This window comes from Panthera onca, chromosome B2, assembly GCF_046562875.1.
Source record: "Panthera onca isolate mPanOnc1 chromosome B2, mPanOnc1 haplotype 2, whole genome shotgun sequence".
Classification (NCBI taxonomy): domain Eukaryota; kingdom Metazoa; phylum Chordata; class Mammalia; order Carnivora; family Felidae; genus Panthera; species Panthera onca.
Window position 1 is genome coordinate 134,463,956 of NC_138343.1, and position 16,615 is coordinate 134,480,570.

Here is a 16,615-nt window from a genome sequence, read left to right on the forward strand (position 1 = left end):
TTATGTTCATCTGTTTTGTCTCCTGAAGTCCTCATATGAGTGAAGTCATATGATTTTTGTGTTTCTCTAATTTCACTTAGCATAATACCCTCCCTTGAGTGTCTCGTCCTCCAAACGACACAGCGTTGCCTTTCCTGAATATGCGCCTAGTGAATCCGCCCAGAACTAATTTCCTAAATATCTGTTAAATCACAGAGTTTGCTCTATTCCCTATGCTCTTGAGTAGAGACAGGTTCAGCACACTAGTACAGGCTTCATCCACTTTCCCACAGCCTTAGGACCGTGAAGACGATGGTCACTTGGAATTCATTTTTCTACATGGGGACTGTGTAGAGTAGGAGGTCTTAGTCTATTTTCTCCTTGAATGGGAAAAGGTGTCTGTGGATCGAGCAGAATGAGAGTCTGGGGGTCTCCCCATCCTGCTACCAGGCTAAGACCTCCCCAGCAGTCAGGGACCACTGGTCCCCTATGTCCCCCCCATTGTGCCCACAATACCGGCTGCCCGCCTAGACACCAAGCAAGGACGTGTTCGGGTTTCCATGTGGGGATGGCCAGAGTGATCATGGTGATAACCTGAGGCAATGTGTGAAAACCATAGAGGCAGGGACGGTCTGCTCCCCCATCTCCCGGGTCAGCTCTGCCCCCCAATCTCCCGGGTCAGCTCTGCTCCCCCATCTCCTGGGTCAGCTCTGCCCCCCCATCTCCTGGTCAGCTCTGCTCCCCCATCTCCTGGGTCAGCTCTCCCCCCCATCTCCTGGGTCAGCTCTGCTCCCCCATCTCCCGGGTCAGCTCTGCCCCAGTACCATACTGTCTTGATAATTATGGCTTTGTAATAGCTGGAAGTTGGTGATGTCGCTGGATTCTTAAAGTCTGGTCCAAAAACGAACAGCAAGTGATCCAAAGGTAGCCTAGCAAAACAGAATCGCTAAGCAGGACGACACTCTCAGGAGCTTCCTGGTATAATCAGCAGCCTTGAGAAAAGAACAGGTGTTGGTCTCGTGGCTGAGAAATTCCTGGGCCAGTTGTCCTGGGGCTGCCCTTCCCCACCTACCCCCGCACCCAGTCCAGCCCTCATTGAGGGACATGTATTTCCCTCCAGCCATCTCCCCAGCCCTGGGTCCAACCGCCTTTACAAACCTCCTCCCTCTGAAAACAAATCACTGAGTCATCCCCAGGTGCTGTTACCAAGGGTTTGGGCTCAGGAAGTAACAAATCATTCTGCCCACTTGACTCAGGTTCTAATTCTGCCTCTGATGGGCAGTCCTAGAGGACCTGGTGAGGGATCTGACAGCAGACAGGGGCCTGCACTTGATATCTCTAACCTTGCGAAATTTTGAAGCAAAGATCCTTTCCTCTCCCTTCCCTCCCAGCCTCCCAGCTAGCAGCACTCAGAGCCCTTAGCATGATGCTCCTTCCCCCATCCCGTCCATTCCTGGTCTGGCTCAGCTGTGAGCACCCCCAGCAATTCAGCCCCCCATCTCCAGGGTCAGCTCTGCTCCCCCATCTCCCGGGTCAGCTCTGTCCCCCCATCTCGCGGGTCAGCTCTGCCCCCCCATCTCCTGGGTCAGCTCTGCCCTCCATCTCCCGGGTCAGCTCTGCCCCCACATCTCCCGGGCCAGCTCTGTCCCCCCGTCTCCCGGGTCAGCTCTGCTCCAAGCAGGGGTGCTCAGTGGCTCCGGATCTGAGGTCTGCAGGAAGCGAGCTGCCAGTGCCTTGCAGCAGCCTGAGCCGGATTTCCCACGCTTCTACATCTTGCCATGCACAGTCTCTACTGTTCACTTTCTGCCTCACATGCTAAGACCCAAGCCACTGTCTGGGGGAACACAGCGCTCAACTGCAGGCTTTGGAGTTGCCTCTGCCCGGCCTTCCCACTCCCTCCCCCGGAACAGACACTGGTGCCTCTCCTCGTAGGCCCCTGGATGGAGTCGCCCCCCCTGAGACATCACGTGGAGCCACCACGCCTCTCGTGCTCCACTGTGAGTACTGCCCAAGCTGTGTGTCCCTCTCCCCGCACACCACCCGCACTGGGCCAAATTGACTCTCTCCAACCTAGAATCAGGTCTGCGTCAGGCCTGACCTTGCTAGATCTCCTTAGCGTCAACAGGCCTTATGCATTGGGGGGCCCCTCCCCTTTCCCAGCGGCCTTAACAGTGAGGCCTTAGGACAACTCAGGGCTGCGCTTGTCCACGTTACTGCTAACAACTGACAGGGGAACTCATCACCTCGTCTCACTTCTGTGATGACAAGGTTCAGTGAGTGGGCAGGGTCGGGCGGGGGAGTCACCTGTCCCTGTCCTCACACCAGGCCATTTGCCCCTCCCCTCCCGCTCCATCTGCTCTCAGTACCTGTCACTCTAAAAGACTCTACCTTGGATGCCAATTATGATTAAGCAGCTGAGAATCACAGGGAGGATCCAGGTGATGGGTCTGAGGGCCCCGGACCGGGCCGTGACTTGCTGCGAGCCTGGCGGGGCTGAGATGGAAACACAAGAGGGTTTCAGACCCCAAATCCTGTTTCAGACTTAAATCCGAAGAGATACCCCCTCCGCTCCTCCTGCCGCAGATGATCCCACACTGCAGATGCTTTCTGTCTCTCTACATTGTGGCAGCTGCTGTGACAGGTTCTGGGGTGGGAACCGAGGAAAGACACGGGACCCGTCCCGAAGGACCTCGCACAGCTAAACGGGGAAGCCCGGGTTCCAACATAACTGGTCACTCCTGCTGTGGCAGAAGAGGTGGTCACGCAGCACGAGGGTGGTGACAGTTGACCCCCTCTCTGGAGCTAACAGTGCACGTGGCCAGGAATGATCCCCGGCCAGAGACAAGATGAGATGAGAAGATCAATGATTCTCAGAAAAGGGAAGAGCGAGAAGGAGTCTCTGGAATCAGACTGACACCCTCATGTTTGGGGCCAGGAGGGAATCCAAGAAATCCCAGAAAACTAAAGGACATGCAGCAAGGAAGAGATTTCAGGAGATGAGAAGGGAAAGGAAGGACGCTAGAACATATCTAGGGCCATTACTCTCCCCTAAAGATATTCACCATGGATGGATCACCTTCTCTGTCTCTGTTTCTGTCTCTCTCTCTCTCTCTCTCACACACACACACACACACACGCACACTACAGTGGAGAAGGTAGGCCCGATTTCAAGAGAACAACTTCATCCAGTCTTCTGAGTTACCTGTTGTCTCCCACAGTTCATCCCAGTGCACCAATATTCGCTCAAGCCACTTGTTACAGTCTCCAACTGAGATCTTCATGAGGGTATTGGTCAAATCTCTGTCACTCTCCCATGAGGCCTTTATCTGTCGGCCTCTAGGACAAAGTGTCCAATTTCCACTCTCTGAGTTAAAGAAGTAGGATATCTGTTCATTGATGTGAAACTCCCAGGATCCGCTGGTGCGTCCGTTGTCCCCACGCACACACACCATCCTGCCCTGCAGGGAGAGAGAATCTGCCCCCCACCCCCACCATGGGAATGAAGTCAGCCTCTGGTCTTGACCGATCCCTTGTCCCACCTGCTGTCCACTCCTCGGCTCCCCTTCACCCTTCTTGGTCCAGTTCTGTCCCTCTGACTGCCCTGGCTGCTGGGCCACGTGTGTGGGACCCATGTCTAAGTTGTACATGAACACAATAGGTGCCTGGCCCTACAAACTGTTCTACTTCTGCCCTGGGCCTTTCCGACTTACCACTGTGTGCAAAATCCGCTGCTTTCCAGTCAAGTAGTTTCTTCTTGAGCTCTTCTGCCAGGTCTTTCAGAGTTTCGGTCTGTCTCTCCCAAAACACTATGTCATTCCCATTCCTCCCCAGAGGACCAAAGACTTCGACCTTCTTGTTCCCACACGCATAATACAGAAACGTGTTTCCGTTGACCTTGCCTCGAATCTCACACCATGGTTGTCCAGGATTGGGCTTTGGTGTGATGGGGAATTCAAAGGCAGGAGAAAGAGCATCTGCAAATGAAAACGTAAGTTAGGGTTGGGGTTGGAAGAACAGACCCAGAGGCGTCCCTCTCCCATCCATGTGACAGTCATTGTATCTCTGCAGGGCTGGCCTAGCAGAGCAAAGGCGGCCCCTGCACAGCCCCTCCCCCCTAACAATTAAAGGCTGGCGCACTTCCCTTCTTGGAAAAGGACCAAGGATCGGGATTCCTCTGCCTGACCAGAAACCATACAGCCATGGATATGTTCCCTGGGTCTACCAGGCTGATATCCAGCATCGCTCATTCTTTAATCAATTCAGGCACGTGCTACGCTGGCCATGGGAAGAAGAGGTCTACATGCCGGCTGATGGTCAGGATCTATCCCAGTGTCTCTAAGAAGATGAGGGGCGCCGGGGTGGCTCAGTCAGCGGAGCGTCCGACTTCAGCTCAGGTCATGATCTCACGGCTCGTGAGTTCGAGCCCCGCGTCAGGGTCTGTGCTGACAGCTCAGAGCCTGGAGCCTACTTTGGATTCTGTGTCTCCCTCTCTCTGCCCCTCCTCCACTCATGCTCTGTCTCTCTTTCTCTCTAAAAAATAAACAAACATTAAACATTAAATTATTAAATAAAATTATTAAGTAAAATTATTATAAAATTAAATTATTAAATAGAAATAAACATTAAAAAATTTTTTTTACTAATATGAGAGACAGTGAGGGGGCCTACTCCTGAGGAGCTGAGTCAGGGTGGGGCAGGGTGAAGACAGAATCCAAAGTCAGAGAAGAGAGATTTGCAATCCCGGGTCCCAGCATTTAGCACAGGCCTGGTCATGGTGATAATCTACCATTAGGATGGGCCTTGGAGACTTGGAAAAAAGGATGGTCCACACGGCACAGACTAGAATATCAGGAATTCCATGACAGATAGTGGTAAGGGATTAAAAAGGCCCGGAGAAGTGCATATGACAGAACAAATGTAGTAAGAAATGCCAAAACAAAACCAAAAATATGTCCATCAACTATGCTCACGGAGCGGTCTGGAGGACTCTCAATGAAACTCATAAAAAATGCATGGTCCCACTGAAAAGGAGAACTACAGAGCCATTTCCCCGATGAACATGGATGCAAAAATTCTCAACAAGTTACTAGCCAACGCAACCCAACAATCCATTAAAAGAAGTACTCACCACGATCAAGTGGAATTTATTCCTGGGATGCAAGGCTGCTTCAATATCCACAAATCAATCAACATGATGCCTCACATTAATAAAAGAAAGAACAAGAACACGATCCTCTCAATAGATACAGAAAAAGCATTTGACAAGATACAGTATCCTTCTTGATGAAAACCCACAAGAAAGGACGGATAGAAGGAACATACCCCAAGATCACAAAGGCCAGGTAGGAAACACCCACCGCTAATATCATCCTCAAGGGGGAAAAACCGAGAACTTTCCCCTAAGGTCAGGAACATGACAGGGATGCCCGCTGTCACCACCGTTGTTCAACATAGCGTTGGGAGTCCTAGCCTCAACAATCAGACAACAAAAAGAAATAAAAGGCATTCAAATCAGCAAGGAAGAAGTCAAACTTTCATGCTTCCTAGATGACATGATACTCTATGTGGAAAACCCAAAAGACTCCACCAAAAACCTGCTATGACTGATACATGAATTCAGCAAAGTTGCAGGATATAAGTCAACGTACAGAAATCTGTGGCATTTGTCTACACCAATAATGAAGCAGCAGAAAGAGAAATCAAGGAATCAACCCCATGGTCCTGAAAACCATAAAATACCTAGGAATGAATTCACCAAAGAGGTGAAAGATCTATATGCTGCGAAGTACAGAAATCTCAGAGAGAAATTCAAGAGGACAAAGAAGTAAAAAACAGCCCATGCTCGTGGATTGAAAGAGGAAATATTGCTATAATGTCAACACTACCCAAAGCCATCTGCATATTCAATGCAATCCCTGTCAAACGGACACCAGCATTCTTCACAGAGCTAGAATAAACACTTCCAAAATTTGCAGGGAACCAGAAATGACCCGAATATCCAAAGTACTGTTGAAAGGGAACACCAAAGCTGGAGGCATCACAATTCCAGACTCTAAGCTGTATTACAAAGCTGTAATCATCAAGACAGTATGGTACGGGCACAAAAACAGACACATAGATCAAAGGAACGGAACAGAAAACCCAGAAACAGACCCACAAACATATGGCCAACTAATCTTTGACAAAGCAGGGAAGACTACCCAGTGGGAATTAACTCTCTTCAGCAAATGGTGTTAGGAAAACTGGACAGCCCATGCAGAAGAACAAACCTGGGCCACTTTCTTACATCATACACAAAATAAACTCAAAGTGGATTAAAAAAAAACACCTAAATGTAGGACAGGAAACCATCCAAATCCTAGAGGAGAAAACAGGCTACAATCTCTTTGACCTCGGCTGCAAAAACTTCTTACCTGACATGTCTCTGGAGGCAAGGAACACAAAAGCAAACATGAACTACTGGGACCTAATCAAGATGAGGTCCGTTTCCTTCCACACATTCAACAAAACTAAAAGTCCATGGACGGAACGAGAGAAGATATTTGCAAATGAGATATCCGATAAAGGGTTACTATCCAAAATCTATCAAGAACTTATCAAACTCAACACCCAAAAAACAAATAATCCAGTGAAGAAAGAGGTAAAAGACACGAACAGACACTTTTCCAAAGAAGTCATCCAGATGCCAACAGGCACATGAAAAGATGCTCAACATCACACATCATCAGGGAAGTACAAGTCAAAACCACAATGAGATACCACCTCACGCCAGTCAGAATGGCGAAAATGATCAACTCGGGAAACATCAGCTATTGGCAAGGATGTGGAGGAAGGTAAAGCCTTTTTCACTGCTGCTGGGACTGCAAACTGGTGCAGCCACTAGGGAAAACAATATGGAAGTTCCTCAAAAAATTAAAAGTATAACTAGCCTATGACCCCTTAGTTGCACTACTAGGTACCGCTCCAAAGGATACCAAAATGCTGATTTTAAGGGGCACATGCACCCCAGTGTTTTAGCAGCACTATCCACAATAGCCAAATTATGGGATGGGCCCAAACGTCCATCGAGTGACAAATGGATAAAGAAGATCTAGTATAAATACACAATGGAATATTACTTGGTGATCAAAAGGAATGAAATCTTGCCGTTTGCAGCCATGTGGATGGAACTAGAGCATATCATGCTAAGCAAAATAAGTCAGTCAGAGAAAGAAATATCGTATGATTTCACGCATATGTGGAAAGTTAAGAAACACAACAGGTGGACATAGGGGAAGGGAACGAAAAATAAGCTACAAACAGAGAGGGAGGCAAACCATAGGAGACTCTGAAATACAGAGAAGAAACTGAGGGTTGCTGGAGGGGTAATGGGTGGGGGGATGGGCCGAATGGGTGGTGGGCATTAAGGAGGGCACCTGTTGGGACAAGCATGGGTGTTACATGTAATTGATGAATCCCTAAATTCTACTCCTGAAACCATTATTACGCCATATGTTAGCTTGGATTTTAATAAAATTCAAAAAACAGAAACCAAAAAACAATGCATGGTGAGAAGGCACCAAAATCCTGAAGAAGCTTAGTAATGGCAGGGCGCCTGGGTGGCTCAGTCAGTTAAGTGTGCAACTTTGGCTCAGGTCATGATCTCCTAGTTTGTGGCTCGAGCCTGCATGGGATTCCTTCTCTCTCCTTCTCTGTCTCTCTTCTCTCTCTGCCCCTCCCCCATTTGCGCTGTCTCTCTCTCTCTCTCTCTCTCTCTCTCTCTAAAGAAATTAAAACAAAAGAAGCTTAGTGATGGCTCTCTTTGAAGGCAGAAGCTTGGCGGTAATGGGACGGTGTTGCAGAAATAGGCTCCCAGTGGTATTGGCGGTGGGAAGTCGTGATATAATAGATTTGAGGTATAGGCGCTCAACTGTCCGAAGCAGGGAGGCGGCAAGGATTGAAATGATCCTGGAATGATCCTAGACGCTGGAAAGCAGCCAGCGGCCTGACCCACAGAAAGCTGTCCATCCCTCTGGCTCACAGAACACATGACTGTAAAGGCAAAGTAGTTGGACAGCCAACCCGAAGACTGCTGGAGTTAAACAATAAAAACAAAGACCAATCCCCAAGATGGATGAGGAGGAAGCTGAAAGCAGTGACCCCACAGAGAGTCTGGATCCTCTGCCCAGGTTCCAGAACGGAGCCGCCTCTCAGAACTGCAACTCTTTACTAGAAGCAGAAGCCAGGTTCCAATCAGGAGGGACCCTTCAGGTCAACAGCAAGAGCAATGCTTCCTGCTGGCCTTCCCCAAAGAGTCATGTGGTCATTTACAGGGGTGCAGAGACCCTGGGGAGCAGAGACCACCCGGACATTTTCACTGCGTAAACCTACTGTGTGAGTTGACACCATCCACAGGGATCGAAAGCGTCCTCAGGGGTCCCTGTTATTGAACTGGTGCAGGGCAGAGGATGCCCCAGATAATGAAAAGACACCTCTCCCAGCCCCTGTTCACAGCGACATCATTTGGCTCAGGTACCCACATCACCATGTGGTCCTTTCACATCCCCCACGTTTGTCCCGGGAGTGAAAAATCTTTGCAGTTGAATTACTTGTGGGTTGGGGGCTAGGTTGCAAGGAAATTCAAGTACAGTACTCTTACACGGCCTTCTCTTCTCTCCAAATAGAATGTTTAAAAAGTACTTATCCTGGATGCAGTGAGAGAGATGAGTACCAACATCAAAACCTCTCTGAATGCAAGGGTACGAAGGAGCCCTCTTCTATTTTCACTTAAATGCCAGCCCGGTGCAAAGATTTTCTGCATCTATTAAATATTTCCCAGGTCTCTGCTGTAACTAACCGACAGTGCTCTTGTAGCAGGGACGCCGCCCTAAGAATCCCTGGATGAAGGAATGTGGCTTAACCGGCCTCTTAGGTCACATAACCCTATAGAAGGTGTGACGAAGAGGTATTGTGTTAGGAAAACGTGCTCTGTGCACTCTGTGACATCCCCATTGGAATATGGGAAAGAGACCCTTACAGTGGCCAAGCGAGGCAATGCCATTTGCAGCAGGGAAAATCACACGGAGTAAGAGGCTGCAGGTGGTCCAGGGCCTGGTAGCCGGGAGGTTTCCGACTCTGAACTGAGAAGTGGCTGGCGAATTAGGGCGGTGGCGCTGCGTGTGCCTTGAACTACTGCCCCCGTGTGCTGGGTAGGCCAAGGGAGGACAGCAGTGGGGACGGTAGCCCATGAGGTAAGAGTTGTGTGAGCGGCCAGAGTCGGGGATTTCCTGGGTCCAGACCCTGTGGGATCGCGGTCCGTCCAGCCCGAGTCCTGGGCCGCAGGGGCTCGGGCTCAGGCTCCCCAAGCGGCCGGCGCCGGGTGGCAGCGCCCGCAGACCTCCCGCCGCGGCCCCGCGTCCTACCCTGCGCTCCTCGCCCCCAGCGTCAGGCAGCACTTAGTTGCCCAAGTCGCCTCTTTCCGTCGCGGAGGATGTGACCCGCCCCGCGGACTCCGCCGAGCCGAACAGGAGGCCGCGGCGGGGACGTGAGAGGGCGGCGCGGCGGCGCTACCCCGCGACCAGTGTCCCAAAGCTCTGGCCGGACTCACTTGTCTTCTCCCGCGCCGCGCCCAGGAACTCACCTCCGCCTCGCGCCCCGCAGGCGCAGTCGGACAGCAGAAACAGGACCAGGAGGCCAAGTCCGAAGGTGGTGGCCGCAATGAGCGCCATCTCGACCCGGAGCCCCGGGAAGAGCCCAGTGCGGCGGAGCCGCGTGTGCACCGGGCGGGAGCGCCGGGAGAGCTGAGTTACTACCCTGCAGCGCGGAACCTTGGCTTTGCCCCGCCCCACGCTCCCTCCTTCACCTGGCTGGGCTGGACCTCTGCGCGCGCACGCGTCCGGAAAAATTGGGCAAGGGTTCTTGAAGTTTGCAGATTCCCAGTGCTGTTCTATTTAATGAGCAGACTCTTCTTGCTGATCCACACTGGACCTGGGGCGTGAGGAATACAAATGGCATTAAAAAAAATAATTCAAAAAATGCTAAATGTGATCAAACCACGTAAAATTTACCACCTTTCTTATTTTTAGTTTACATTCAGTTGTAAGCCCCTCAGCTTTTAATGTTGGCTCTGCAATGGACCTAGCCTACAACCAGATCAGACCTTTTATTTTTAATCTTTTCCATTTTACTATTTTTAATCTTTTTCATTTTAAGGGTGTCTTTTTTTTTTTTAATGTTTATTTATTTTTGAGGCAGAGAGAGACACAGCATGAGCAGGGAAGGGGCAGAGAGAGAGGGAGACACAGAATGTGAAGCAGGCTCCAGGCTCTGAACGGTCAGCACAGAGCCCCATGCGGGGCTCGAACTCACGAACTGTGAGATACTGACCTGAGCCAAAGTCGGACGCTTAACCGACTGAGCCACCCAGGCGTGAAGACAATGTATATGCATTGGATTCTTTTCTAAATCTTACCTGAGAATTTCTAATTGGAGAGTTTAATAGTTTACCTTTTATTGTGATTACTAATACAGTAGGAGGTATCTCAGCCGTCATATTTTTCATTTATTATGCTTTAAAAAATTCCCTCTCCATATCTGCATTCTTTTTACTGTCCTGAGTTTTCTTCTGCTAGTTTGAACATTATACATTCTATTTTTCTTAGAATCATTACCTTTAACCTTTGATCCATACTAATGTTTATTTACATTTATTTATCATTGCTTTTGTTCATCCCAAAAAACAAAATATTTAGCATGTTTTCACATCTCTTGTGTGTTTTTCCTCCCATCCCATTTCCCTGATATTACCCAGATTTTCATTTCTGAGTTGTTGCTATACTTTTTCTTCTCTGTGATATAAATTTCCCTCACCCTTCCCGCCCTTTTTTAAGGCAACAGTAATCTTTAACAAATTAACAATTAAAAATTGTTTTTTTAACAAAATTTTAACCATCTTTAACAAATTAAAATTTCAGTAAAATTGGTTACTCATTCTCCTTATTTCTCTTGTTACATCTCCTGGATGTGTTTCTCTTACTATTGGAATACTTTATCCAAAAGATATTTTCAAGTTGGATCTTTCCGGGAAAAATATTTCTTAGGCTTTGTATATTCAAGCCTTTTTTTTTTTTTTTTTTTAATTTTTAAATGTTTATTATTTTTGAGAGAGAGAGAGAGAGAGCTAGAGCACAAGTGGGGGAGGGGCAGAGAGAGGGGGAGACACAGAATCTGAAGAAGGCTCCAGGCTCTGAGCTGTTGGCACAGAGCAAGACATGGGGCTCCAACTCAAACTGCAAGATGACCTGAGCGGAAGTCGGCTGCTTAACCGACTGAGCCCCACCCCGGGCTTGCCTGTTCAAAACTATTTTTAATACACCGTGGTATTCAGAATTCTGAAGATTTCCCCCAACTTTTATGTTCCTTGGTTCTCAATTAAATGTTAATTTAGGTACTGTTATGCAGGGGCCTTGCGGATGTAATTAAAGTGACTACTCCCTTGACCTTAAGATAGGGAGATTATTCTAGGTCACCTGAGTGGGCCCAGTTAATCACATGAGCCCTTCAAAATGAAGGACTTTCTCAGACTGAAGGCAAGAGAGATGTGGCAGAGAAGTAGTGGAGAGATTTGGTGCCCTGTTGCCGGCTCCTAGGTGAAGGGAGCCATATGCAAGGCAGACGCCCTACAGGCGTTAAGGAGGGCCTCCAGCTGGCAGGCAGCAAAGAAGAGGGACTCTCAGTCCAGAGACTCAAGAAATGGGATTTTGTCAGCAATCTGAATAAGCGGATTCCTCCTAGTGTCTCTGGCTAAGAGGCCAGCTGGCCGATGCCTTGACTGTGGCTTTGTGAAGCCCAGAGCGATGCCTTGATTGTGGCTTTGTGAAGTCCAGAGCAGAGAAACTGAGCCAGTTGAGACATCGCACGTACTTAGCTGTGTGATGAGAAACACGTGTTGATTTAAGCAGCTAGTTTGCGGTGATGTGTTATGGCTGCAGTAAAAAACTAATACATAGACTCTCCTACCTGAGTGAGAACTTGACGGGATATAAAATCCTAGGCCCAAAGCCCCTTTTCTCCCACACTTGAGAGATCATACCCCTTGGTCCTCCTGCAGCCAGGATGGCTGTTGAGAAGATTGCTGCTGATCTCGTTCCTTCTTACCTTTATAGTTTCCGAGGGCTCCCTTGCGGGAGGGAGCCAGAAGACTGCTCATTTGTCACCTCCATCTGGTCGAGTTTGTACCACACTAGGTTGCCAGCTGCAGCTTCGTGGAGTTGGAGGAAGATTTTAAACACTTTTTCAACCAACAGATAGACAGATGTGCTGATGGGTATGACAAGTTCATTGTGTTTTCTTTCGTTCAGGTGCTACTAGTTTTCCTCCCCTCCACCTCTTATAAAAATCAAATTTGTTGAGATCTAATTTAGAGGCAATCCTCTCCTCCTTTTCGAACATACTTCTCTTTGGAAGTGTATGAGAAGCATGTAGACATTTGGCCAAATTATAAGGCACGTTCTCAGGCTATGGAAGCCAAAACAGATGAATGATATTACACCAGCTATGAATCCTTTTAGCAACCTGTAAATTCTACAGAGAATCATATTTCCAAGCAGCACTATCTTCGGGTTTGCAGAAGGGAAAAAAAGCAAATGATTTTTTTCAGTGAACACACTTTAGCTAATAGACAAAGTGAGTGTGGGAGCTAGATTATGTCACTTTCACTTAGGATCAATTTTATATTGTATAAATTTCATAAAATCAGCTCACATAATGCTAGATATATTATGATAGCTAATAAAGTATCCAACCCCCTTTCGTCATTGGAAGCACTTATATTAATTCTAGGCTTTGAAAGATAAATAGCCACACTGTAAAATGACAGCACTTTTAAAAACTGAACTCAGGGGCCCTTGGATGGCTCAGTGGGTTAAGCGGCTGACTTTGGCTCAGGTCACGATCTCACGGTTTGTGGGTTCGAGCCCCACGTTGGACTCTGTGCTGACAGCTCAGAGCCTGGAGCCTGCTTCGGATTCTGTGTCTCCCTCTCTCTCTGCCCCTCCCCCACTCGCATTCTGTCTCTCAAAAATGAATAAAAATGTAAAAAAAAAAAAACAACGAACTCAGCTGAATCAATCAGATATTGCTAGATATTTTTAGGACTCTAACAAGCTTAATGAATTATTTGATTTTATTTTAACATTTATTTATTTTAAAATTTACTGAACATAGATTTGTCTACTTTTGGCTTCCTTTTACAGAGGAACTAAAGACATTTGTGTCTAAGCATGTCCTGTGCCACCCCAAAAATTTTACTATGAGAAAGCATGCATTTCTAAAAATTGTAAAAAGTATTTATAAATCTGCCAATCCACTAGGAATGCTAGGAAAGAGACAGTCCACAACTGTTTACTTCTTTAAAACAAAAATTTTTTTAAATGTTTTATTTATTTTTGAGACAGAGAGAGACAGAGCATGAGCAGGGGAGGGGCAGAGAGAGAGCAGGAGACACAGAATCCAAAGCAGGCTCCAGGCTCTGAGCTGTCAGCACAGAGCCCGACGCGGGGCTCGAACTCACAAACTGTGAGATCATGACCTGAGCCGAAGTGGGACGCTTAATTGACTGAGCCATCCAGGCGCCCCCACACTGTTTACTTCTTAATTTTAACCAGAAATTAAGGTTTTTAAGGGTTAAGAATTCTAATATAAAGCTTAATGAATAATGTTAAATAGTTTAAAATAGGTTTATTAAAAAAATTTTTTCTTAATGTTTATTTATTTCTGAGACAGAGACAGAGCACGAGTAGGGGAGGGGCAGAGAGAGAGGGAGACACAGAATCAGAAGCAGCCTCCAGAGCCCGACGCGGGGCTCGAGCTCACAAATCGTGAGATCATGACCTGAGCCGAATTCGGTCGCTCAACCGACTGAGCCACCCAGGCGCCCCTAAAATACACTTAAAAAATATACCTAAACGGTGTGAATTGTAGTAACACTTAGCCTTTGAGGAAGAAATCATTAATTTTGGATTTAACATGCAGAGTGGCACCATAGGAAAATCTGTAAGGTCAGAAGAATTGTACCCTTAAGAGTGCAAATGAGTAAAGAAAATACTTATCACCAAAGTTACCATGGGATGCTTAGACATCTCCTTGCAACGCGAGCATTTTTCTGCCTAGAAACTGCATAATTGACTGTTCGGCTCCAGCTGGCAGATACCACGTGGAGTAGCAACAGCAGAGCAGGAAAACCGGGAAATCTTTCTGTTAGAAATCAGATGATTTCAAATTTGTTTTTGCAAAGCATTCTGGGGAAGGTGCCTGTTGCCTCCCAACAAACTAACAAGCACAGAAGAGCAGCAATAATGACAAGCAACGGTAATGGATGAAAATTATCAAGAAAGGGAATTCACGGGGCGCCTGGGTGGCTCAGTCGGTTAAGCGCCCAATGATTCCGGCTCAGGTCATGATGATCTCAGGGTCCGTGAGTTTGAGTCCTGCATCGGGCTCTGTGCTAACAGCTCAGAGCCTGGAGCCCGCTTCGGATTCTTGTGTCTCCCTCTCTCTCTGCCCCTCCCGTGCTTATGCTCTGTCTCTCTCTGTCTCAAAAATAAATAAACATTAAAGAAAAATTAAAAAAAAAAAGAAAGGAAATTCACGTTTATCTGTAATACCTTTATCACAAAGGTGTGTGGACATACAATGAAAAGCTAGTGATACACATTTTTTCATGAGCATGTTTTGCTTTGTCAGCAGGCATGTGCTAAATATTTAATTATACCTGTAACGAATCAGATAAGAATTTCATTTTCCAATTTTTTTTTCTGATTTTGTGGGCGTGTTACATTTTCTTCTATTTTTCTCTCCTACCATATTGGACACTTAAAAAAAAAATTGCTCCTGTCGGGAAATGTCACCCATTTTAATTACTGTCAAAATATTTCTTATCTCTTGTTAACAGTAAACCTAATTCTCAAAGGAGTGTGCTTGCTTTCTGTTTGGTTTCTGCTTGCAGAACACTCTTCATCTGATGTTATTTGAACTCTCCTTTACCTCCCTCTTTTTTTATAAAGACCCTTCTTGGTCTCCATTCTTAGTCAAAAAGGAGTCATCTTTGCACTTTTCATAGTCTCTCTGCTTCCCCTGCTAGAAAACATTCAACCAGTCACTGGTACTCCATGACCAAATCAAAGTTTACTGCAGGGGAAGCTCATTTTTTTCACAAAGCCAGGGTTAATCGTCGGTTTGGCAGCCATTGGCGGGAGGAACTGAGACAAGGAATGGGGTCACAGCATGAGTCATCAGGAACCTGCCCCGGAAAACAGGGAGGGGAAGGGGAAAAAGAGAAGAAGCCTGAGACAGAATTACGTGAATCATCAAGAGGATAGAGGTAGCAGACGATGCGCTGTTGTGATTCGTACCATGACCCCTTGTGCATTCTCTCTGACTAGTAGAGATCCATGTGTGATTATCCATCCAGAACACAACCTCAAATAGACTGCAGGGATTTCCTACAGATAAGCCCTGCCAAAGAAACCTCATGACTTAATTGATATTAAATTATATGAGGGCATGAATTAATCTCACGACACGAATCGTCCATGTTTGGAAACACAACTAATCCCCAAGTAGGACATATAAAAATAAACGCACTCCTAGGCACATTGCGGCAAAATTGCAGGAAATCTTCCAGATCTTCCAAGAGAGAAAGGGGAAAGAGCGTAAAAGCAACTATTGATACGATTCCCTTCAACGGGAAGACAATCAAATTGACAACAGACTTCTAATCAGTTTTGAAAAATTCCCACCTATTATCTCTTCACGTGTGACTTATTCCCGATTTTCTTTTATCTGTCCCTTTAGGATTCCAGTTAAACGTGGGGTAAACCACTTCGCCGTGTCTGCTGTGGCTCCTACTCGCATATTTTTTCCACTCTTCAATCTTTCTGTGCCTTATTCTAGATAATTTCTTCTGATCCACCTTCCAGTCGACCGATTTCACTCTTGAGGCATGTATAATCCGCTATTAACGGCATCCACGGAATTCTTAATTTCAGCTATTCAATTTTACAGTTAGAGGTTGTTCCATATTTCAAATATCCTGGGTCACCTTTTATATAATTTTCAGTTCTGTATTGAAGTTTTTCAATCTCACTTTTAAAAATCTCCTTAAACATAGTCGGCATAGTTCTTTTAACATCGCTACCTGATAATTCTAAAATCCAAAGCTGCGGGATTCAATACAGTAGTTAGTAGCCACCTTTGGCTATTGAGCCCTTGAAATATGGCTAGCCTGAATTGAGGTGTCCTGTAAGGGTAAAATGCACACTGGGTTTTTGGAGATTTAGTATAAAAATGTCATAGATCTCATTATTAATTGTTACATCGATTACATGTTGAGATAAACATTTAGGTTAAATAAAAATTCGAGTTAAAATATACCGATTTAAATCAAACTATTTTAAGAATTAATTCCACTTGTTTCTTTTTACTTTTTCAACGTGGTTGCTAGAAGATTTAAAGTTCCACATATGGCCCACATCATAGTTCCACTAGAGCAGTGATCTAGATAGTCTGTGTGTTTTCTGTGGCTGTTGTATGTTCTTGCTGGTTCTCATTCTCACTGTCTTATTTCTTCATGTGCTTTGTTATCTTTGTCAGTGTGCTG

The 16,615-nt window shown here is 46.5% G+C and overlaps 1 protein-coding gene and 1 long non-coding RNA gene across 2 annotated transcripts in view; one reads left to right on the plus strand and one right to left on the minus strand.

Moving 5' to 3' along the window:
- The window catches only part of LOC145715509 (uncharacterized), a 464,377-nt gene that overhangs the window by 187,068 nt on the left and 260,694 nt on the right, over positions 1-16,615 (plus strand). The gene's annotated exons all lie outside the window — the stretch shown is intronic.
- LOC144616434 (UL16-binding protein 1-like) lies at positions 803-9,997 on the minus strand. Its single transcript, XM_078447454.2, has 5 exons — positions 9,599-9,997; positions 3,690-3,953; positions 3,182-3,454; positions 2,368-2,472; positions 803-971 (listed from the first exon to the last, which is right to left on the minus strand). The coding sequence occupies exons 1-5, from the start codon at positions 9,684-9,686 to the stop codon at positions 964-966; spliced, it is 738 nt and encodes a 245-aa protein (XP_078303580.1). The 5' UTR covers positions 9,687-9,997; the 3' UTR covers positions 803-963.

Coding starts and splice junctions, on each gene's coding strand:
- LOC144616434 (XM_078447454.2), bottom strand. CDS start 9,686: ATGGCGCTCATTGCGGCCACCACCTTCGGACTTGGCCTCCTGGTCCTG. Junction 3,455..3,689: donor AGCGGATTTTGCACACAGTG/GTAAGTCGGAAA, acceptor GGTGGGGGGCAG/ATTCTCTCTCCCTGCAGGGC. Junction 2,473..3,181: donor TGAACTGTGGGAGACAACAG/GTAACTCAGAAG, acceptor TTTCCATCTCAG/CCCCGCCAGGCTCGCAGCAA.